Below are 25,971 nucleotides of genomic sequence, written 5' to 3'. Positions count from 1 at the left end.
CCTATCAGTGTATAGTGTTCTTATTCACAGCTGAGCTATTTCATTTTGTGGATGGTACTGTTCTACTGTCATTAGTAATTCCTTGCATATGTAATTGTTTACCGTTTATTGCTGGAGATAATACCTGGAGTGCACATCTTTGGCTTTGTGTTTTCGCTCACTAATCAAGGTTGGGAGTATGACAGATGTATTCTAGGCATGGCATCTCTTCCTTGTGATAGTAACTACCGTTCTTTCTTCTCTCACAGGTCATCCGAGGGCTTAGTGCTGGCGCTCGAGTCTTCGAGTATATGATGCAGGAACCTCAGATTCCAATAGCTGGAGGTGCGCGGATTCCCAGCCATTCTCTCATGGGACAGGTTTCATTTAAGAATGTCACATTCAGGTTTGTAACCTAATTGCATTGCGCCAAACATCCCTTCATATAGACGGCATGTGGACATCAAAATCCCATCACCTGAGGCCCCTCTAAGCACACCTGTGCCCTAATCAGAAATCTTGAGAGTGAAACCGTGTACCCTCTACTCCTTGTCTCTGTGGACGGTAAACATCGTTTACCACAAATCCTTTTCCCAGCAGGCAATTACAACGCGGTCGTTACAACGACCACGTTGTAAAAACGCATACCATTACTCTGCAAGTCGGAACAACAACTTGCGAAGGGGTCAGAAGATGTTGGATTTAAAATCCAATACCTTCCGTACTGTTGCACATACTGGAGTTGGAATTATAAATTATACTGTTCCGACATTCAGTGCTCCCCCTAGAGCAAGTTGTTGTTATGACTTGCAGAGTAATGATATGCGTTGTTACAACGCAGTCGTTGAAACAACCGCGTTGTAAATGCCTTCGGGGAAAATTTCTCTATGGACTTTTTGTTCACTGGTTGATATGGGCTTAGCAGTCTCTAGGTCAGGTCTGTCACCAAATCTGACTGAAATAATTCTGTGCAAGGATGAAAAGGTTTGGTCAGATGTACCTCTTGCTCTCTTTTAACAACCCACTGAGGAGAAAGTGCCTCTTCTGTCACATAAACAAATATTGCACTTGATCACAGGAACGAAATTGCAAAAAATGACAAGGTCTTTGTGATGGTTTGTTGATCCCTGTCACACCATTAAAGAGATGAAATCTTAGACGGTTTCTTATCAGTCTCCTTGCAGGAGCAAATCTTTCCTTGTACATCATGTACTCCAACCCCATGAACCTGTTCCTCATGCATTAACAGGGTTAACACCCTGCTTTCACATTTCTTACTTTCAGGCAGAATGATGATCAAGTAAATAAGGCTTTCTGGGTTCTCCTGTGGTGAAACAACGTAACGAAAAGAGTGACTAACATGTGAAGCCCCTTGACCGAAAAAGCTGGAACAATAGATTAAATAGAACTCTCCTAAGCAAGAAAAGTAACTGATAGGCAGATTGTCATCCCACAGAGGGCACTCACTACAGCTAATGTACCTGTATCACATGTCTTCAATCATAACTAATAAAGCAAAATGGAAAGCATGGCGGGGGCTGTCTGTGAGTGTTTGAACTAATCTGTCATCGGAAATCCATCATGTGTCTTCAGTTAAGTTGGGAGACCATGCATGTGGCATAAAGGGAATCTATGAACCATTTTGCCTCCCTCATAATTAGTTTTATGGATGATCCCTATTAATCCTCCATGAACAGAGCTAAGATTGCTTCTCTTGCTGTACCTCTCCTGTCTTTGACTTGGGTGACAAAGACATCTGTTTGATGTGGAGTTTTCTTCCATGGAATCCTCATCAATATTACTAAGCACTTAATTGTCCCACCCATATGCAGGATACCGGATCACTTTGACATATATATATATTCACTGAAAAAAACATAGGTTTCAGGTCATATATAGTTATGAATTAACTTTTAAAAAACCATTGAAATTGCTCCTATATAGTTAGTTGTACTAACTATATTTCGCGCACCCGCAATCCACTGCTGATGATGTCACATATTACATCATTCATGACATGGTCAGTGACATCACTGATGACATCTCAAAAGACATCACTGATGACATCATCCAGTGACTGTGTGTTTCTGTAAAGTTTAAATATGTTTTACATATTGAAGAGTGAGTGGATGTATAAGTGTCTGGATGAAAGATTTAGTAGGTTCATGACTGAATGTATGAGTGAGTGAATAATGTGTCTTACTGAATGCTTGGGTTAGTGACTAAACTGTCTGAATGTGTGCATCAGTATGTCTGTTGTTGTGTAAGCTACTGTATGTGTTGATCAGTAGCTATATGAGTGGCTATATGTGTTATTGATTGGTTGCCCGAGTATTTGTATGGGAGACTGAGTTTGTGTGTGGGTAGCTGGCATATATAAATGACTATACATAAGAGCCACTGATTGTGCGAGTGGCTGTATGGATCATTGTGTACTTGTATCAGTAATTGGATAACAAAGTAAGTATGTGTTAGTATGTGTTTGAATAAGTAAGGTGTTGTGTGTATAACTGTATAGTTGAGGAAATGAAAGTGTGATTGATTCTTTGCATGACTGACTAGATGTGTGAGTAACTCCATGGATGAGTGGCAGAGTGTGAGTGTCTGTATAGGTGTTTGAGTGCAGATGGTAGTGTTGTATTGATGAGTGACTGTATGTACGAGTGATTCTATGGGTGAATGAGTGGATGTGTGTATAGACCTAGCAATCAGTGTGTGCGTATGTAGTAACTGGTATTGGTGTGTCAATGGTTTCAAGAATGGTAGTCTGTGTTTAACACTGGATGAATCAAAGGTTATATTAGAGTGTGAAGAGGTGCATCGTATTATCACATGAATGATATCTTCAGTGATGTGATCAGTGATGTCAATTGAGATGTCATCAGTGATGTCATCAGTGATGTCATTTGAGATGTCATCAGTGATGTCACTGACCATGTCATGAATGATGTAATATGTGACATCATCAGCAGTGGATTGCGGGTGCGTGAAATATAGTTATTACAACTAACTATATAGGAGCAATTTCAATGGTTTTTTAAATGCTAATTCATAACTATATATGACCTGAAACCTATGGTTTTTTTCAGTGAATTTGCACGTTTTTTTAAATGATAATACCTAACTATATATGACCTGAAACCTATGTTTTTTTCAATGAATTTGCAAGGTTTTTTAAATGCTAATTCCTAACTATATATGACCTGAAACCTATGGATTTTTAAGTGAATTTGCAAGGTTTTTTAAATGCTAATTCTATTAGCGGATAACGTTTAAATATGTTAATATCCTTGTGGGACCACCTGAGCAGCCCTAGGGGGTCAGGGTGTTTCTACCCTGCCCCCTTTTGCATTCTACACATTTGTTTTTCTGCTCCTTTTGTGCCTCGGTCTACCTAGCACAAGATAAATGCCAACACTTCCTGGTTAGAAGTGTTGACATCCAATGAGCATGCTGCTTTCCTGTGAAAGGCATGCTGATTGGCTGCCACTGTCTGTCAACACTCCAAACCAGGAAGTGTTGGCAGCGATCTTGTGCCTTGGTAGAACAAAGGGACAAGAAAGCAGTGAAACAAAGGTGCACAGCAAGCAAAGGGGGCAGGGTAGAAGCACCCTGACCCCCTAGGCCTGCTCAGGGGGTCCCACCAGGCCCCCCCAATTTTTTTTCCCGGAAAATCGCGGGGGTACGCGCACCGTACGCACACCGTGCGCGTACGTACATGTACGGTGCGCGTACGGTGTGCGTCCCCCGCAATTTCCCGAACAAAAAATATTTTTGGGGGGCCAGGGGGGCCTTGTGGGACCCCCTGAGCGGGCCTAGGGGGTCAGGGTGCTTCTACCCTGCCCCCTTTTTGAGTTATACACATTTGTTTTTCTGCTTTCCTGTGCCTCAGTCTACCGAGGCACAAGATGGCTGCCAACAATTTCTGTTTTAGAGTGTTGACAGACAGTGGCAGCCAATCAGCATGCAGCTCATACTCGGGAAGGTACAGAGTACAGCAAGCTTACAGTGCACTCACGGTGTCCCACCCATAGATATATAATTTGGGAAAATTCAATTTTCTCAACAACTACTGGAGCGATTTTCATCAAATATAAAAAAGGCACTACTGCATACCAGTCCCTACATTTTGCCAAGTTTGGTGTAATTCCATTCAGCCGTTTGGGCTGTAGCCGTGTCTAAAGGTCCTATGGAAAATTGCATTGGGCTACATTTAACATTCAATTTTTTCAAAAACTATTGGAGGGATTTACACCAAACATACAAAAGGCACTACTGCATACCAGTTCCTACCATTTTGCCAAATCTGGTGTAATTCCGTTCAGCCGTTCGAGCTGTAGCCTTGTCAGAATGTCCCTATGGAAATTAACATGGGGAAAACACGTTTTTTTTTTGGCCCCCGCTTAATGAATCCCCCCGAAACTTTCAGGGAAGGAGCGGAGCGCAGCGAGGCAAATTTAAGGAAAATTACAGGCAGATCCCTCAATCGGGGCCAAAGTTATTCCCAATAGAATGTTCGGAATTTCCTATGGTAACTAGGTGCTAACTATATATACCTACTGGCGACCGCCAGTAGGTAATATATCTATATCTATACATATATCTATTTATATATATGTATATATATTTATGTGTGTGTTTGTGTATATATATGGGTTTGTATATATATATATATATATATATATATATATATATATATATATATATTTGTATTTATGTGTATATATATGTACTGAAAAAAACCATAGGTTTCAGAGATGTTATAGTTAGAAATTAGCATTTCAAAACCTTAGAAATTCACAGAAAAAAACATAGGTTTCAGGGGTGTTATAGTTAGCTGGCCATTTCACTCGTACAAAACCATAGGAATTCCTCCGTTATAGTTAGTTCTACGAACGATGCAATGTGTGACATCATCAGCAGTGCATTGCGGGTGCGCGAGTTATAGTTAGCAGAGCTGACTATAACGGAGGAATGTCTATGGTTTTGTACGAGTGAAATGGCCAGCTAACTATAACCCCCCTGAAACCTATGTTTTTTTCAGTGAATTTCTAAGGTTTTTTAAATGTTAATTTCTAACTATAACGTCTCTGAAAGCTATGGTTTTTTCAATGAATTTCAAAGGTTTTTTAAATGCTAATTTTTAAGTGTGATAGTAGTTATACCTATTTTTTTTTACTGATTTTCTAGTTTTTTTAACTGTTTATTTATAAATATTTTATTCATTAAATAACATTCAATATTTTTCTGAAAATTGCAAAAAAATAATTTAAAAAAAATTCAAACTGAAATATGATTAATTTTTTTGTTTTCATTTTTTATTTTAATCTATTTATACTATTTTCTTTGAAAACATTTTTTTTTTCCAAATTCTTTTCGGAGTCTCGCACTCAAAGCTTACACATCACGTTGGGTGCGTGGATTCTTAGAAAAGTTGAAGGATCCGCGTACGGTGTGCGACAGCTGCGTGTTTTTCAGTTACATCATATACATTTAATATTACATGATGTGTGCGATTGGTATGCAACCAGTCCGTGTCTCCTGCTCCCGCACATTTGCGACACATGCGCATTACGGTACGAGACGCTTGCGCAGTGGCGGGTCCCACGGAACGTCCTGTACGTGCTGGGACGCGCTGGGTGCGCGTCTCACGCAAAACATTTTTATGTTCTAAAATGATATGTATGTGTCTTTAATATACATATTAGGGCAAGAGATTATCTAATATATTCATAAAAAGAATATATTTGTACTTATAATCGTATATTATTTTTAAATATATTTTCGCAAAGTCGGGTGCGTGCATCGTGAGCGCAGAGTGCGCGGGTCCCTTGTGACCTCAAAAAATAAGATTTAATTGGTTCATAACATTTCCCACTGTAACTATTGAAGGACCCCACACATGTTTAGAGCGACATCTCTTTTCCTACAAGAATCCTGTTTGCTTGTTTTTTGGTGTTTTAAAAAAAATATCAAACAAAATGGCGTCTGGACAGCAGCAGGAGGAAGTATCTTCTAAAGAAGAATTCTTGCAGGAGGCACCACGTCCACAGAGGCAGGAATCTGTTGTGTGGAAATACTTCACTTTTCCACCTGGAGAGAAGAAAGTAAATGCGAGAAAGGCGACATGCAAAATTTGTGACCGAGTCCTGTCAAGAGGCAGTGAAAAAAATACTCTTGTGTCACTGCATCTATGGACAAGCATCTCCGGACCACACATCCTCTCAATCTTGTTTGGGAGGAAATAAGGCGAGCTGCATTCAACCCGTCACCTGCTGTGGCAAGTACGTCTGGAGCGTCCTCAGGAACACCTACAATGGATATTAGGCCAGAATTCGCCTTTCTCGAGCAACACTGCGTGAAGTGTAAGAAACATATGCTTCGGTGAGCAGTCGTGGATGCAGTTTGTGCTGCGCAATGCAATCATCGTTGTTAATTATTATTTTTTTTTAATAAGTAATTACAAAAGTTTCCTGTTTTATTCGGTTTTTTTTGTTCATTTTTTGAAAACACACCCAAAAAAATTCAAAAGAAAAAAAAAGTTCTTATCAGAACTACCTTATCTGGTTAAAGAAAGAACTATAATTGCAAGGTAATGTGAGAAAGTTTGGTCGAATATATGTATACAGCATGATTGACTGAAAGAATGCATTAGCAGTGTATGGTGAATTTTTTAGGTGAAGATTTATGAGGAAGTACTGCAGCGTGACACTGCAAGCTCTTTAGCTGCACTGCATTGTGGCACTTCCGAAGCACAGGGATGTGACATATGTAAATGAATATATTGCAACTCTAAGCTTCCCTCTGCACTGCTGCACAAACTGCAGCTATGTGGTGACACAGGCACCCTTGCACCATGGTGAAAGGATGTCTGTGTCGTGCGGAGATTGTTTTTGTGTAGAAAGGGACACTTTCCTGCACAATAACAATCAGTAAAGGCATTTTCCTCTTTCAATGTATGCTGTGGAATGCAGCATGCATTGAAAGAGGAAAAATGAGGAGAAATGAAAACAATTCTCCTCGTTGCGCCTTGATACACCAACTCTAGGATGGCGCAGCATTCACACACATCTCCAGATTTACGATTTCTCATAAATCTGGAGATGTGTCTTGTTCTATGGGTGTTGCGTGGGAACACCCACAGCCACACCTATGGAACTTCCTTTCAACGCAAAATTCTGTGTATGAAAGGCTCGTATTTACAAGGAGAGGAAAAACCATGCAGTGTGGCTTTTCCTCTCCTTGTAAATATGAAGGAGTGCCTGGCGCCATCACTACGTTACAAAAAGTGACGTACTGGTGGCGCACGGTGCTTGTAAATCTGCCCCATAAGTGCTTAGGTATTGGCAGATTGATACAATAAGAACATAGTGCTTTATGGGTGATTGAAGAATTGCATGAGACTGACAGGAGGTATTCTACGCTGCATTGATACTACTTCAATATTTAATGGAGTGGACCAATAGTATGTATCTGCTTAGAGATTTGTAGGGATTATGCACAGAATATTTTATAAGTACTTGTTTGGTGCCTAGGTCATTTTATAAGAATACCACAAGTAACTGGAATAATGACAGTGCTGCAAACAGAGTGAACACTTAATTTATAAGTGCTTACGTATTGGTGGAGTGATAGGATAAGTAGATAGTGGTAGATACGTGATTAAAGAAGTGCATGGGACAGACTGGTTGATTCCTAGACTGCATGGGTACTAACTGGGTATTTAGAAGAGTGTATCAATAGTATGTAGCTAGTTAGAGGTCTGCTTGGATAGTGCACACAATATTATAGCTGTACTTGTGTTAGTAGCTAGGCCATTCCATAAGTTCATGACTAGTAACTAGAATAATTACAGTATTACAAACCGAGTGTATAGTGAATTTATAAGTGCTTAGGTATTGGTGGAGTCATAGGATAAGTAGATAGTGCTGGATGGGTGATTGGAGAAATGCATGGGACAGACAGGAGGATTCCTACACTGCATAGGTACTAACTGGGTATTTAGAAGAGCGTATCAATAGTTTGTAGCTGGTTAGAGGTGTGCATGCAGCAGAGAAGGCCCGCAACTTCCTTCTGCCCCCCCCCATCTGAACTGATCTGTTTTAAACAATTTCGTTTTTTTAAAGAATTTTTGAATGTTTATTGAAAATTAGTGGGCGAGGGTGACCCGTAGGTATTTATAGTACTGTGCGATGTGATTCCATGTATTAGTTCTTTTTTATGCATTTCAAACATTGTAATCAGTTACTAAATTACTAAATATGATAATCTATGTACTACTTTTATTGTGTACTGGCATCTCTGTAAGATAGTTAATTTACCATGCGTATCTCCTTGAAACATGGCTTTTAGATAGCCATTTGCGAGAAATTTCTAAGAATAGGGTATTCAATGCACTGGCACTTTATGTAAAGCACTAGCACTTTAATATGCATTTTATAAAAAAATTTGCTGCTATTACTGTTTCATGTTCATCTCTGGAAAGAAAAAGTTTTTAACAATTTATGTAAACTGTTATGTGTATATTGGATGATATTTGTACCTTTTCTTAACTATGTGCCACCCAAACGTAGATTAATTTATAAATCCAGAGTGATAGCCAAAAAGTTTTATCCATTCGAGAATGATAGTTATTGGCCGCAAGTGTTCTCTATTAGAATATTTTTGCCCATTACAGCGATGAATTTAAGGAAGAAAAGAGATTTCCATCTCTGGGAGGATTCAATTTAGGATTTCTGAAGTTATAAGTTTTTATGTTTTAGAAATTGCTCTCTGCTGTTCCCCGTAGTGTAGAGTCTATTATGAAAAGTGTCTAAGTACTCTCGGGTGTAATCGAAGAAAATTGAAGTTGTATTTTTGTGTTTTAAATATTATGATGTGTATGAAATGATGTTTTCCTTGTATTTTATGTGGAATTCCTTGGAATTCCAAATCAAAATAAAATGAATTTAATTGAATTAGGAGGCCGGCTAACTAGCCCTTGGAGTCGTTCTGGGTTCAAGAGATGCATGTCTAGTTCTTCACACCCAGGCAATAGGGTAGCAGACAGCAGGTCAGCGCAGTAAAGCTGGAGTCCAGTAGAGTGCAGTCCAGCAGAGTGGTAGTCCTTCAGCACCACAGCATTCCTTCTTCTTGGCAGAGTATCCACAGGTCCAGAATTGAACTGAAGTGGTGGTGTTTGAGGTCCAGTATTTATACCAAGTTGTGCCTTTGAAGTTGGTGTATGCAGCCCTTTGTGTGGTGACAGGACACAGCCTATTCAGGTGTAAGTGGGGCTGTGCCTAGCTCCTCCCTTTCCATCCTGCCTGTGATTGTGCATTCTGCCAGTGATGGCCTATCCAGGTACACCTAAGCTCCCTATTGTGTGTGACTGTCTAAAAGGAATGCACAACGCCCGACTGACAGCCACACCGTCATGTGACCAGAGACAGGCTACAGGCACTAAATGGCTAAGGCAAGAAATTACCATCTTTCTAAAAGTGACACTTTCAGAGTTTCAATTTAAAATCCAAGTTCACCATAAGGAAGGATTTTAAATGGTGATTTCAGGGACACGCAACATCTCATTTGGAAATTACACTTTAAAAATGTAATAATGCAACTCCAATGTTATCCTATGTGAGAGATAGGCCTTGCAATAGTGAACAACGAATTTAAGAGTTTTTTTTCACTATAAGGACATGTAAAATTTAAAAGTACATGTCCTGTTTTTACATATGTGGCCCCCTCCCCTCTGAGCTGTCCAGGACCTACCGCAGGGATGGCTTATATGTCTTAAAAAGGAAGGTTTGGGCCTAGCAAAAGGTTTATGTTGCCTGGTCGATATGGCAGTTTACAACTACACAAACAGACTGCAATGGCAAGCCTGAGGCATGTTTACAGTACTACTTAAATGGGTGGCATAACCAGTGCTGCCGACCCTCTAGGAGCATTTAATTTATGGGTCTTGGGCACATGTAGTACCCCATAAGTAGGGACTTATAAGTGAATTAAATATGCCATTTGGGGATAAGCCAATATTGTCATGTTTAGAGGAGAGAGAGCACAAGTGCTTTAGCATTGATGGGCAGGGGTAAAGTGTGCAGAGTCCTAATGTCAGCAAAAACGAGATCAGGAAAAATAGAGGAGAAAGGCAAACAGTTTGGAGGAAGCCCACCCAAAGGCTGACAGGTCTAACATTAACCGTAAGGAGTTTGCCATCCAGACTTAAAATTTGGAATAGCACACATGCTGAACATAAACTTTGCCACAAAGTGAGATATTTTCTTTCCTGCGCATCACCTAAGATGGGTTTGACCAAGTTTGAGGCTGCATTCAAAAGTACCACGGTGCTGTAAACTGCACCAGCAGTGGGAACTGTGGTAGAAGGTGTTTGATCAGGGATGCTTTAAATTATGTGTTGCTGTTGTTTTTAAGGCTGTTATGAGGTTCTGGGGATAGATAATATTAGGACGTTCGTCTGACACAATCAATCTATTGAATGTGCTTACCCTTCATATGTTTGCTTTAAACTTAAATGTGAGCAGTAGTATTGTTTGAAAGTCTCTGGTTGGTTGGTTAACCGATATTTCCTGTTTACTAATAAATGGTCTATAGCCTCTGAAATGACCGAATGGCCCGGTCTGAGGATGTCCAGAAGTGGTCCTCAGAACATTGATTGCAGATCGAGGGCCCCATTTGTTGGGAGTGTGTAAAGAAGAAACCAGCCTGTGGATGAGGATTCCTGTGTTTATGGTTGCCTGACCACTATCCACAGGCTTCCAGGAGGGAGAAAGAGAGGCTTCTGTCTCTAGATGGTGGTTATAAGGGCTCTTGATGTTTAAATTGTTTCGGGTCTCTGGATTATGTGTATATATTGTCCAAACGCTAAATAACAAGTTGAGGCATTCTGATCTGTAATTGACAAAAAGGGGTGCAATCTGTGTACAGTTGACAGAGGGCCCCTGGGTGGTGGAGAGAGGAATACATGGTAATGGTTTGTGGATGGAATAAGAGGAGCCTTGGTCTCTGCTTAGTTAGACATAGGAGCCCTTGAGTACATAGAAACTGAGGGCAACTGCAGTAACCTAGCATATGGACTGCTCTGTAGAGTATGGCCTGTATTTGGAGTTGGCAACTCATGCATTTGACGTTGATCCAACACCAGTGGCTGAAGTCGCCCTTGATGGGACCAAGAACTAGAGTTATCATTATTTCTAAATTATTTTTTCCGCCCGCCATGTAGGCCTCCAAACTGCTTTCTGCATGCGGTCTGCTCATGGCCCAATATCAGTACCACTGCTTTTGACCTCTACATGCGCTTTCATTCCTATCTTATTTTATGTATCCATTTTATGAGAACTTGGTCGTGCTGCCTGAGTATCGTTTTCATCTGCATTGTTTCACTTTTGTGCATTTCAGCTACCCCACCAGGCCAGGCCAGGATGTTCTGAAGGACTTTAGTCTCACCATCCCCTCACGGAAGACGGTGGCGATTGTGGGACAATCTGGAGGAGGTAAAGACCTCTGTAGAGATCTGTTCCTGAAAACAGTTCAAAACTCTGTCAAAAGATCAGCTACAGTCTAGTTTTCTTCTAAAAGGAAGTCTATTGTGAATCTGCACTGCCTATGTAGTTTTATAGCCAATGCATTTGTTCTTGCATTTATGTTATTTAGGAAAGTCCACAGTGGCAGCTCTGCTGGAAAGGTTCTATGATCCGAACCGTGGCGTGGTGACTGTGGATGGAAATGACATACGAAATCTGGACCCCGCCTGGCTGCGAGGACGGGTGATTGGATTTATCAACCAGGTGAATTATTGGAAGACTCTTCCCCAAACTTAGAGGCTTTCAGAGTGCGGCTGGTGACGTTTGAAAGTGGTGGAGCGGAAGAGTTCGGGATGAGTGGATAGTGGGGGGCAAGCGTCTGTCATAAAGTGGGTTCGGGGGTTTCTCTCCCACCCCACCAAGAACATTTTTTTTTTTTAAGTGGGGGCAAATGGTGGTATTTCAAGCAAATTTGAGAAAGCAAGTAGGTTAATAAAGCGCTATAGAAAACCTCAAAATAAACCTGTCACTGCAATATGTAAAGCCTAAACCTTTAGACTTATTGCAGTAAGTACTAACTAACACATAATGACATGCAACTCATTCACTACCATTCTTTCCTGTCCAGCAAAAATAACATTTATTTCGATGATATTCTATCACTTCTTGCAACTAAAAAGCCACTTCAGTTCTGCATCTTATATTGGTAATGTATAATTTATAGTATACAGAACAGATGGCAATTCCAAACTCCTTGGTCTGGTTACAAGGCTAGCATCAAAGGCAAGGCTGGGGCCTCCTGAGATTTTCCTTTCGGAAATGTTACACTACACAGACTACCACCTGAAGCCATACATACTTCTTTCCATTGCCAATCTGCTCTGTTGTGCTGGTTTCCAGACCCTGTGTTCATGCCTTCCCTAATTACTTCAATGGATTGCTTGCATTTGGGAGGGCCTGAAGAGGCTGTTTTCCCAGAGCCATTTGTCAGGCCATAAACACTGGCCCCAGATGGAAATGGGCTATAACCTACTTGTTACATTTGTGGAATGCATAGAGGTAGAAGTCGAAGTCGAAAACCTTTCTTGTAAATACTTCCGTTTTCAATGCACATATTGCAACCCCTCATTTTGCGAATCGAAAAGCTATGGAAATACCCCTGCATGATGCTTCTGCCTTATGCTCACAAGAAGCCAACACATTGCTGCTGCAATCTGTTTACTGCTCCGCGCCCCTTCACTATGACCAATGCACAAAACTTCTGGGCGAAGTTGCTGTCCATTGCCCACAGAAAGTTTTATGTACATTACTCCTTCATTATACCCATGCACCATACCCATGCATAATAGCTCTGTGCACAACAGCTCTGTCAATTACACCTTTGAGATCGAACTTCTACTGTGCTACTTCATATAATCCAGCCCTGCACGGTGCCCTGAACATTAATACCCAGTGTAATGGGTTTATACTGATTGGCATGAACAAAAAGCATGGTACAGTGCCTCAGCAACATGGCCCGGTGCAGAGCCAGTACAACATGCCTCTCACAAAGTTCTCTCACACTACCTCTTGCAGGATATCCCTTCCCTCTGCCCCTTCATAGAGCCTCCTGCATGGTTCTCCAGTTCATAAACACTTATTTAGGGTGTCTGCATACAATCCCTCGCTGGAAGCAGCACGGATGGAGGCTGGCAGGGTAGGGGTGCGTATGGTGACGGATGTATGACGATACAATGCAAACATCTACAATCCATGCCTCTACAATGCACTTTTTACATCCCAGTATCCATTACAACGAATGATTTTACATTGCATGCCATCATAACGCATTTTCCGAAACTACATTTACAATGCATTCCATTACAACGCATACCATTACACCGCATATTACTTTTAGGGCAGCTGTAGGGTAAGTGTTGGATAGTGTAGGGGTAAAAATTACTGTTCCCACTCCAGTGAGTTCAACAGTAGGGTAAGTGTTGGATAGGGAAGGGGTAAAAGTTACTATTCCCCATTACTTACCATATATTGTAATGCCACGCCTTGTAGTGCCATGCGTTGTAATGACATGTGTAGGAGAGTAGGGTCTGCTTCCTATGGTTACCCCCACTTTTTGCTGTGATACTCTGGTTTTTCGACTTTAGACTGGGTGCGGCCCTGCTAATCAGGACCACAGCCTAGCTGTTCTCTCTCTAAATTGATACCATGTACTTTAGGTACATACCAGATTGGGTATTGGGTCACCTCTGTGAGCCCCTGTATAGTGTACCATAGGTACCCAGGGCATAGGTGCATCCAAGGCCTACCAGGGGCTGCAGCATGTATTATGCAACCCCTGGCTGGCCCTCCAAACTGACACCCCAGGCTGTTCCCCCAGCCTGGGTAAGGTGGTGTAATCAGTAGTATACCTATATCTACCTTATATATAGAAATATGCACCTATAAGTCACTCCTGTGGCAGGCCTTATCAATACTGGAGGCAGAGTGCTTGGTTGTATGTGAGAGGTTGTCCTAGCATGAGATGAGCCCCTCTGCAGCTTCCGGAACCATCTCCTTATAGCTGTTCTATGATATAGCCATACCATATACTCTTAAGTGCATTATAATCCTTGCGGTTAATGCTAACTTTGGTTTGGCTTTATCGAAACATGTCGTGTAAGGTGTCAAACACCTTGAAATACTACCCCCCCCCCGCCAGTCCCGGCGGCGGGGGTAGCATTCCACCCTTCTAGAGGGAGAAGACATGTAGTTACTGGTTTACCCGGTTAAAGTTAAACAGAGCCTTAGCATCACAAAATGGATGCTGCTGCCACAGACACGAGTCTGACCTCTTGCTGCTGGATGAAACTCCATCAGGGGAGGCCTGGACAATAGGTTTCCTCCCCAGACAGGGTTTTGTGTATTGGGGCAGGGAGGGCTGCATCAGCAGATGCTTTTTCAGAGACTGCCTGGGGCACACAAGGTTCTCCATTCATAGCCCGGTTCAAACCAGTTGCTGGGGCACTCCATCCTCGCTCTGGCGCGAAACTGGACAAAGGGAAAGGGGTGTAATCACCCCCTTCTCAGGTCCACCCATAGGAGGGACCTAGCAGGTAATCCAACCCCTTAACTTGGTATAAGTATAAGAGCTGTGTCCCTAGGACTTTAGATTATCCTGGAACGAAACTTTGATACAGAACTCTTGAACCTTCGACATTCCATTTCGACTGGAAAACAGAAGACATCTTCCTTGTGGTCAAGGAGTGACCACCCTATGCAAACAGGCACCACCAGTACTTGCCGGTCTGCATTGTCGAGGCTCCCGCCGGAACTTGAAGACTCTGCGACACAGGACACGGACTTCCAGACATCTCTGACCCTGCTCGACAACTCTAGCAAAGCTGAGACCCGTAGCGGACACAAGAGACGTGGGACCGGAACTCCTGGACATCTTGCATTTTGCTAACTGCATCGACTCCTGAGGTAACTTGCAGTTGTGCATTGGAGTACGAGAAGCCCCAGACCCGAGCACCGTTTGCACTGAAGCTCAGCCCTCCACGAGTGCCGCGTGGGCCTGCTCTTGCATTTCAGCTTGAAGCGTCTTCCCGGTTCCTAGTCCGTTGGCTAGTGAGCCCCCTGAAGACTTTCTTTTAAACTTGAACTGCTTTCCAGGTTGCTCCAGGCTTGCTCCAGCTTCCCTGCAAAGGAGAAGCGCCACAGACCTTGCTGGTCTGCACCAAAGCCAATCTTCATCTGCGTGGATTGCGTTTGCCAAGGCTTGCTGGGTCTAATCTGGATAGCGACACCGCAGTCAACTAGATCCTTTGTGGGACAGCTCGAATCCAGCTCCTGGTCGTCGTCGACGCCTCCTGGACCTCGTGGCTGCAGAGACCAGCTTCACCTCTTCACCGGAGATCATCGCGACATCGCCTGGTTCCTTCCTGTTACCTTCCTAGTCACTGGCTAGTGACCCAGACTCTGTCCCTTCTGCTTTCAGGTTCTTCAGATCTTCGTTCCACCTTTGGATCCAACCGGACACTTTTCCTCTGGTCGCCTGCAGCACTTCTTTGCAGATCTTCAGAAAAAACATCGACGAAACCCGACACCAAAAGGCACATAGGCACCCAGCTTCCCTGAGTGAGGTAACATGAGTACTCCGGTGCTGCCGTGGGTCTTGACTCTCGAAGTGTCTTGGTTTAAAGGGGTGTTGTCGTAGTCCAGCCGGAAGTGCCCTTAACCCCTTCACTGCTGGCCCGTTTCCGCCCCTGTGCTGTAAACAAATGAACAGGGGCGGGCCATGACGAACCCCAGCCGTCATCAGCACACGAGCACTGTAGTGCATGACGGCTGGGGTTCGTCATCAACATGCAAGGGGTTAAACATTAACTTTGTAACTTTTACGTTTCCCATAGAAAGTCAATGGTAACTCGCGGCTGTGTTTAGACACTGCACGCATCTCCCTTGGGCCTCCTACTTCCTAACCTTTGGTTGTGTAGTGTAGCCCCAGCGATTCCCTAGGCCCCAGGCCTACTTTCTATTTCTAGGGAAAAGGGGGAAGGCTTGGGTCCTGTCCCTGGCCGGCCTGGACCACTCTTATAGAATAAACAAACAAAGGAGCCGGACAGTGTAACTTTTCAGAAACAAATACACACCTAGTATAATAAATTGCTAGGCTGAAAAACCATTTGTGTTTAGTCACTTATTTTTTTATGAAAGGTTATAAACCAAGTTTTTAGCATCAAAGGATACACCACCACATTCACAGAGGTTCACAAATACATTGAATAGACCATAAACAATACAATCAATCAAATAATACACATATAGACAATTGTGATAACAATAAATATAGACAACTGTGGAAGGCCTCAGCAAGTTATGTCATTGAGGCACCAATCCTGAATTAAAAATTGAACAAGTGGGCTGGCAAGATGAAAAACTAGCCTACTTGTTTCACCCACCACAAAATACACAGTGAATTTGTCACATGGTGCGAAAAATAGGAAGACACATAAACTAAACAACAGTGTAGAAATGTGTAGGTTCTATTCCTATTACGCCCTAGTGGTTTGGTATCTTGGTGGAGCTGGACGCCAACGCGTTTCGAACCCAATCAACGATTTACGGGTTCTCCTCAGGACAAGGATTGGGGGGTCGTTGTCACTGTGAATTAAGTTAAAAAATGGTATCAATGACGAGCTAACTAACAACTCACTGAAACTCAAACATCGTGAAAAAACGTATGAGTACCTTATACTTGGAGTGTCAGGATACTCCCTGTGAATAAGATGATATAAACCTCAGTTATTATCAGTTTTGTAATAGTCCCTATTAGCCACCGGGTTAGAGTGGTGAATTTTGGCACATACCTTGAGGTGGTAAACACTGGGAAGTAGTTGGGGCGCCGGAGCACCTAAGATGGTTTTTAAATTTTGGAGCGCCTACAAGAAGCACAAACACTTCTTAGTATAGTCCCAAATGTTGAAACGCAATACAAAGATGTAAATATATAAAAAATCCTACCTTCGTGTGTAGGCGTGTGGATTTATTTATGCGCGAACGCAGGCGGCAGCGGCCGCAGGAGTTCTACAACTGTAGAGACAGAGAATGGGCGTTTAGGAAGGATCTAGTTTAGCGCTCGCTCGGCAGAAAACTAATAATTATAATGCGGGACTTACTTCAGAAACGATGGATTGAAGCACTGCACCGGCGCCCAAGCAGTAGTGAAATGACAAGTCGAAGCTTGGGGGGGCGTGTCCAAGTGTATTTAACATGGACGGAGTCCCGATGCATATTGGGAAATGTAGTTCGAACATGTGCAATGTCCAAGGCTGGTTTGGAAACGGGGCTCAAGAAGGGGGTTCACGGTTGGAGACCTTTATCATTAGGATGTCAATGGTACGTATACGTTTAAAAATATATCGGCAGTGAAAAGTTTAGCGGACACATGAGCAGCAGCAAGCGGAGACAGACAATCGCCGCGGGCAAGATATCTACAGGTTACTGAATTCGTTAAGATCATTGAGTCCAAACATGGCAGTATTAAATCTCAAAATGAGGTAAGCCTCTTTCTGGGCAAGGCGTGCATCAGGGTCCCCTCCTGCTCCTGGAGTGTTCTTGATGTTTGCTAGGATTGTCCATTTTAGATCATTGGACGAGTGTGCCTTTTGCAAAAAATGGGATACCAAGGGTGCTGTCAGGACTTTGTTGTTAATCGCCAATGTTTTTGACCATCAGTAAAGAGAGTTCCCTCTGTTGTCAAATTGCACACAGAACATGTCCCACACTTGTGATGACCCTTTACCGGGCCCATGTTGAAGAGGGTCCCTTGTATTTCTCTTTTTGCAATAGATGTTCCCGAGGTGTCCATCTTGCCCTCTTCATGGATTGTTTCAAGAGTTTGGCTGGATAGCCTCGTGCCTTCAATTTGTTGGTCAGTGCTTCTCCGTGGGTGATGAAATCTTCTGTTCTCGAGCAGTTCCGTCTCACCCTAAGGTATTGACCGTAGGGGAGATTATTCTTTAGGCTTTTGGGGTGGAAACTTGCATAATGTAGAGCGTTGTTCTTGTCAGTTTTTTTCTGAAAGAGTGTGGACTTCAGGCCTTCTGGTGTCGATTTTATCTCCACATCTAGGAATGGCATGGTTCTGCAAAAGCGAGAAAAACCTAAGGTGGAACGGATGGTCTGTGTCTCTACCTTTGGACCTCACACCAACCCGGTACAGAAAATCATCTGGAGCAACTGGCATCTGGTGGAAGAAATCCTACCTGATATCGGTAAACCGCTGTTCGCACTAAAAAAAACCAGAAGTTTCGGACAGCAGATCTCATCTACACGAGGTATCACCAAAAGAGAAATACAAGGGACCCTCTTCAACATGGGCCCGGTAAAGGGTCATCACAAGTGTGGGACATGTTCTGTGTGCAATTTGACAACAGAGGGAACTCTCTTTACTGATGGTAAAAACATTGGCGACATGACAATTTCACAAACTGCAAGACCAAATACTCAGTTTATGCCATCACGTGCCCATGTGGAAAAGTCTACATAGGCAAAACAACTCAAAAAGTGCGCCAACGCATTATCCAGCACAGATCCCGGATTAACAACAAAGTCCTGACAGCACCCTTGGTATCCCAATTTTCGCAAAAGGCACACTTGCCCAATGATATAAAATGGACAATCCTAGCAAACATCAAGAACACTCCAGGAGCAGGAGGGGACCCTGATGCACGCCTTGCCCAGAAAGAGGCTTACCTCATTTTGAGATTTAATACTGCCATGTTTGGACTCAATGATCTTAACGAATTCAGTAACCTGTAGATATCTTGCCCGCGGCGATTGTCTTTCTCCGCTTGCTGCTGCTCATGTGTCCGCTAAACTTTTCACTGCCAATATATTTTTAAACGTATACGTACCATTGACATCCTAATGATAAAGGTCTCCAACCGTGAACCCCCTTCTTGAGCCCCGTTTCCAATCCAGCCATGGACATTGCACATGTTCGAACTACATTTCCCAATATGCATCGGGACTCCGTCCATGTTAAATACACTTGGACACGCCCCCCCAAGCTTCGACTTGTCATTTCACTACTGCTTGGGCGCCGGTGCAGAGCTTCAATCCATTGTTTCTGAAGTAAGTCCCGCATTATAATTATTAGTATTCTGCCGAGCGAGCGCTAAACTAGATCCTTCCTAAACGCCCATTCTCTGTCTCTACAGTTGTAGAACTCCTGCGGCGGCTGCCGCCTGCGTTCGCGCATAAATAAATCCACACGCCTACACACGAAGGTAGGATTTTTTTATATATTTACATCTTTGTATTGCGTTTCAACATTTGGGACTATACTAAGAAGTGTTTGTGCTTCTTGTAGGCGCTCCAAAATTAAAAAAACATCTTAGGTGCTCCGGCGCCCCAACTACTTCCCAGTGTTTACCACCTCAAGGTATGTGCCAAAATTCACCACTCTAACCCGGTGGCTGATAGGGACTATTACAAAACTGATAATAACTGAGGTTTATATCATCTTATTCACAGGGAGTATCCTGACACTCCAAGTATAAGGTACTCATACGTTTTTTCACGATGTTTGAGTTTCAGTGAGTTGTTAGTTAGCTCGTCATTGATACCATTTTTTAACTTAATTCACAGTGACAACGACCCCCCCAATCCTTGTCCTGAGGAGAACCCGTAAATCGTTGATTGGGTTCGAAACGCGTCGGCGTCCAGCTCCACCAAGATACCAAACCACTAGGGCGTAATAGGAATAGAACCTACACATTTCTACACTGTTGTTTAGTTTATGTGTCTTCCTATTTTTCGCACCATGTGACAAATTCACTGTGTATTTTGTGGTGGGTGAAACAAGTAGGCTAGTTTTTCATCTTGCCAGTCCACTTGTTCAATTTTTAATTCAGGATTGGTGCCTCAATGACATAACTTGCTGAGGCCTTGCACAGTTGTCTATATTTATTGTTATCACAATTGTCTTTATGTGTATTATTTGATTGATTGTATTGTTTATGGTCTATTCAATGTATTTGTGAACCTCTGTGAATGTGGTGGTGTATCCTTTGATGCTAAAAACTTGGTTTATAACCTTTCATAAAAAAATAAGTGACTAAACACAAATGGTTTTTCAGCCTAGCAATTTATTATACTAGGTGTGCATTTGTTTCTGAAAAGTTACACTGTCCGGCTCCTTTGTTTGTTTATTCTACTTTCTATTTCTGGCGTGGCTCTTATACCACTATTTTAGTATATGGTTTGTGAGGCTCCTAGGGCATAACTGTATTTGTGCAACTTATTGTATGCTAATTAAGTAACTTGTATTGTGCTTTTACCTCTGACCTCATAAAGAGTGCAGAGGGGTTGTGTTTAGAATAAATACATATATATTTGATATATACCTTGTGTGGTGTCCTTTCATTTGGTATTCAAGGGATTAGAATTGGTAAAACAAACAGCTTCACATGCTCTCTGAAGTCTTAGCCTATTGACTGCTGGTCCATGCGACCACTAGTAAAGCTTTCTATAAGGTTGACTTTACAGCCATCAATAAGGGTTGATTAGACTGGTACAAGGTGTCCACTAGAACTAGTGGCCATCATATGCCAGGCTAACTTCTCACAACATGCGATGCAACGGCTGCGTTGTAATGGCATTCGATGTAACGGATGTTGCGTTGTACTGACTGCGTTGTAAAGGTAGTGCGATGTAATGACTGCTTTGTAAAGGTTGCTTCCCTTTGGTGACACTATATTTTTGGCTAAAGGGCCAGACCTGTCTGCAGTGTCCCAGGGCCCTTTGGCAGCTGTGTGTAAGGCCCTCTTTTGTTTGAGACACACACAGAAACACACAGCTCCGCCTCCAAGGTCTCCCCATCCAGGTGAGCCACAGGAAGAGACATCCAGTCCTTGCCCTCACCTTCTGCTACCTCTCCCTCTCCTCTCTGTCTTGCTGACATTGAAGGGCTGGAGTGAGGGATGACTTAGCAGAAAGCTCAGGCGTGCATAAAAAGAAAAAGCCATAGTGGAGCTGCATCAGACATGCAAGACGGACCTCTCCAAAAGGGATAGCAATTGTGCACTTCGTTTGATAACCAACCGAGACACAAATTGCATTGTGCACGCAAAGACACAGCTCTATCCAAACCTGTCTTTAAGTAAATCAGACTTTTGGTCTGGGAGTCATTTAGAAATATTAGCAGTGCTGAGTCATGAAACCGTTCTTCCTATATGCGGGGTAAGGGTTTCCAGAACTTTGGCTCCGAAAGACCTCACTAAGTTGTCCCTGTTTATATTTTCAATTTGGGGTTTCCCTGGCTCCAGTTTTAGAGACATTGCATCCCACGTGTGGTGCAGCCGGGAGGTTGTGCGATTGGACGTCTCTTACACAGAGGTTTTAGCACCTCTCAACAAACCGCCCTCCCCGGCCCTACTCTGACAAAGAGTCTTACCCAGTTGTCAGGTTTCTGGCCGAATTTAGGCTGACCGGTCAGAAATGCTGCACAGTGCCAGCAGCTTATCTAACAGGAGGCCCGCAACAAGCTTCTTCGAAACAGGCTGGCGAAAGGGTTGAATCCTCTGAACACCAAGCAACATGTGTTGTGAACTCTCAGTCCCAGCCCGTGCTGTTTCTGCCTCACATCACCCCCAGTGGCATGGTAACCATGCCAATGCAGATACGGATCTTTGCGTTATGTTATCAACACACAGCATGAGAGCATTGTCCAGACTGGATTAGGCAGGATAAGTTAGCACTCATTAAGAGACTGGGTGAATGCAGCTGTGATTTCCCACACGCTCACCAGTGAGCATGTGAGAGAGGCGGCTACTGCGCGTGTCGGGCTGACCGCACAAAAGGCTACCGTCAAACCCGACATGCGCACTGCAACTTTGAAGAGTGAGTAACTAGCACAACTGTGCAATGTAAAGACTATTTAGACCTTTCCACCTTCCTCAGGCACTTTAAAAACATACCACGGCTGAAAAAAAGCTGACGCCGTGGCCAGTAAAAAAAATTACATTAATACTAGGGAAGTAGGGGCCACAAATAGGTGGCAGGGCTGCAAATATAGGGGGACGATATCGGATGCCGCAAAGAGGAACTGCCCCTGATTAGCGTCTGTGCCCACGTCCCTCATGGCCACTCCATTTCTAGCTGAAACACATTCATGTGGCTTTCACCAACATCATATCTCAATTCAAGATAACCTTGTTCAAAGGGCTAGGACATTGCCCAATTTAGTTTACTTTTTCCACTTGATTTCCATGGTACCCCTGTTCATGCCACAAGGGAACTGTAGCTGTCTGCATCGGTTGAGTTGGGTTTCTGTGTCAAGATTGTAAGGGTGGTTGTAGTGAAGGTTTTCTGTGCTGCTCTACTTAATAATATAGGAGTACTGCAGCGTGGTGGTACAGAAGGCAGTATTGGTGTATAGGAATCAGTTTTGAATTGTTGTGGCAGCCCTTTTGGTGATGTAGGGATTGATGGACATGGGATGCCTTGTTGATTTCTATGAACATGTGAAGAAGTGCCGCAAGAAGTATTTTTATTTCTCCACAGGAGCCTGTTCTGTTTGGTACTACAATAATGGAGAACATTCGTTTTGGAAAGCCAAATGCTACTGACGACGAAGTACAAGAGGCAGCACATCAAGCAAATGCTGATGACTTCATTAGGAGCTTCCCTGATGGCTACAACACAGTTGTTGGTAAGTCTCTCCCCGGCTCTGCAACCCAGGGATTGGAAACCTGTGGGTAAGGACCATAGGAACTAGGGGAATTACAGGTGGTGGTGAATTACAGTTAGTTGCACCAAGTCACAGAACTCTTTGCCATCGCCTGCCCGCGCAGTCTCCTTTGTTGCAGTGATTGGTCAACCTCCACCACTCCTTGTGATGCTTACTTTCTCAGTGGTGAAGGTGGAGCGATGACATATTGTTACAAATATTACATCCAATGCATGGCAATTCATTTAAACAACAAAACTTGTTATTTTGGCAGTAGAGTTGCTCAGTAGCACTTTTGCTTCTAAATTCCAGTGAAAGGGGATGGGAGGACCAGTTCTTAATACCCATGTAAAGAAATTGGCATAAATCATTGCTTCTTTAAGCGAGAGGCAAGGTCATAATGCGTACGGGAGATTATCACTTATAACTTTAGAAGGTTTGCACTAGGAAAGTACAGAGACGAGTGAGATAATTCCTAACCTAAACATCATATTCAATATTCCCAAATGACTGAGAGTAGGGATTTCATCAAGATACTTCTCACATTACCCTCACACATTTGATCCCTGTTTAACATGTTTTAACATTAAGCAGAAGCTTTTTCGTACATAATCTACCTCTGCTCCCCCCCCCCCATTATTTCTAGCTGGTGGGCTCTGGGACTTGTCATCTGCTATAATTGCACTAACTCTGGTTAGTTTTACTCCATATAGTGGTACACTTTGTATTATAATCACCAGTTAGCTTTGTACACACTTCAGAGGAATAAAAAAAACATTAATATCAGAAATCTTAGAAGATAACCATAAATCACTTCTCTGCCCTGGAGCAATTAATTGTTAACAAGAATCAATTTATAAATAATCAATAATATATCAGGATATGATAGTAACTCAATAACAAATGTGTTGGAAGAGCAGTGTTCCACCAGATCATTGGTTATATTCCTTTGCAGATAACAACAATGAAGTCACAAGAAGTGCGACCTCCCCCCTCTACACCCATCTCTAGGGTGGATCTCATCAACCTGAGCATCATCCTTCTATCTGCCAACATCAACCCAACAGACAACGTTTCATGCCATTCACCCGCTGCCACCAATATCTGCAAATGGTCCCTAAATTACCTTGTTTGCACAGCGTTGTCTTCCTGGGAACCAAATTTATAGAGGGATTTAATATGAAGCATCCCACATTATTCTCATGAAATCCCCCCCCCTTCTTTCCAATAAAACACTACTCTATCTAAGGATTTAAAAAAAGGATCTAGGAAACAATACCGCATGTATTTAAAATTGGGGAATTGTATTAACAAGAGGTGCGTTGACCAACAGAGAGCCAGATCCTTTTGATTCTCTTAATCGTGGAAGAACCTTTCACAACAGACACATGTATGAATATTTGTGGCCCGCACACACAAACAAAAAAGTCAGTTCATTCAAGGATGAATCACACTAATCTGTTTCTTTTTTTGGAAAATATTTTTATTGCGAAATTATAAAAAGGCACAGGTTACATGGTTATCCAGACCACTTATATGCAAAAGTTGATAACATGCAGGTTCCATGACAATACACAGCCAAATTTGACCCACATCCCGGAGGCTGGGCGGCGTAGGATCAGAGCATGTAGAAAGGAAAAGTTCAGTTGCGCCTAAAGGATATGGAATTATCGTTGTATTCGCTAATTTTCCATTTATGTGCATTTATACTATTTGTTTACCAAGAACTAAAATACCCAAGTATGGCATCATTAGCACAGAATTTAACGAGGCAGGTCATGTATGCGAGGCCCATCTAAGGCACAGTCATTATAATACAGTTAGGACCTGTGGGAATCACAGCTATTCACAATAATGTGTGTAAAGGAATATTTGCGTGGTTGCGTAGGGCCTTCACACCAGATCCAAGCCCTCCAGCTGGGCTCCCTCCCCAGCACACTCAGACTCCGATTCAGCCGGGGTGAATAATTCAGCGCTGGTGGCATCCGAAACATCATCCGCTAGCCCCTCTATGCACAACATCCTCCAAGCAAGCAGATCATCCTGTAGCTTCCCATCCCTGCGAGTGCGCTGCATTTGCGTCTCCTCAGCCAGGGCCCATTCTCTAGCATCCCTCAGCCATAGGGAAATCTCGGGCGCCCTTTGACCCATCCAGGTGATAGCTACTCGCCTCCTCGCCAAAACTAGCAACAGTTGCAAGAATTTATAAGACAGCTTCTTCTTTCTAGGTTTGGGCACTAGCGCCAGGAGACAATGGAGCGAGTCTAGGAGAATTCTGGTTTTCGCGGCTCGAGCAATGTGGGCCACCACCTCCCTCCAGAAGTCATGAACCAGAGGGCATTCCCACGCCAGATGGAGAAAACCCGCTTTCTGTGCTCCACACCTAGGACAATTGTGTCGTCTATCTGCCGATATGCGATTCAGAGAGACAGGGGTCATATAGGTACGATGGACAAAGTTGAAATGTATAAGTTTAAAACGTGCATTGCAGGAGACCTTGCGGGTCAAAAGCCTGATTCTTTTCCGTTGTTCAGGTTCCAGCTCCACCCCCAAGTCAGCCTCCCAGGCCACCCAAGCCGGTGCGATCTGGGGGGTCGAGTCTCAACGCATGGCCGAGTAGAGCTGGGAAATCAGCTGTTTCCCTCTCCTACAGGATAAAATAATGTCCAAAGTATAGGTGAGAGTAAGCGCTTCCGGGTATTGGGGCCACGTTGTTCTGGCTATGTCCCGGAGGCTTCTGTAGTGGAGGTACTGTCCCCCACTGAGATCAAAGGACTCCATGGCACGTTCAAAGGACACAAAGGTGTCGTCTGGGTAGAGGTCTGCTAAAGTCTCGCATCCGCCACAGCGCCACTCTCGGTAGGACATGTTCTCCTCCAACCGGAGCACCGGGGCCAAGATCCACACTGGGAGCACTCTATGAAACGGAGCCCTTCTCAGTACCTTTTCGACAAATCGCTGCCAAATTCCCACTGTGTGGCGCACCACATATGGTAGAGTTTCATCGACGCCCCGACCCTGCATCAAGGCCTCCCTCAGAGCCTTTTTGTTCGCCATACCTGCCAGCAGTGCCATTTCCCAGTTGTCCTCATCAGCGAACCACTTAGCAGCTGTGAGAAGCTGCCCTGCATAATAATACAAATCAAATCTCGGTGCTTCCAGGCCTCCCTCTTCCCAACACTGTGTCACCGTGCGCAAAGCTACTCTACTACACCCGCCCGCCCAAAGCAGGGACGTAAGGAGTGAGTCAAG

General features: G+C 43.3%; 1 protein-coding gene across 1 annotated transcript in view; it reads left to right on the top strand.

Annotated features, from left to right (window-relative positions):
• ABCB8 (ATP binding cassette subfamily B member 8) overlaps positions 1–25,971 on the top strand; it is a 512,951-nt gene that overhangs the window by 450,448 nt on the left and 36,532 nt on the right. Inside the window, exons 11-14 of the mRNA XM_086940923.1 lie at positions 249–385; positions 11,380–11,474; positions 11,635–11,768; positions 22,554–22,701. Of these exons, the coding sequence (XP_086797049.1) occupies positions 249–385; positions 11,380–11,474; positions 11,635–11,768; positions 22,554–22,701 (514 nt within the window). The remainder of the gene's footprint in view (positions 1–248; positions 386–11,379; positions 11,475–11,634; positions 11,769–22,553; positions 22,702–25,971) is intronic.

This window comes from Lissotriton vulgaris, chromosome 10, assembly GCF_964263255.1.
Source record: "Lissotriton vulgaris chromosome 10, aLisVul1.2, whole genome shotgun sequence".
NCBI lineage: Eukaryota > Metazoa > Chordata > Amphibia > Caudata > Salamandridae > Lissotriton > Lissotriton vulgaris.
This window is presented reverse-complemented; position numbering and strand designations above follow the sequence as displayed.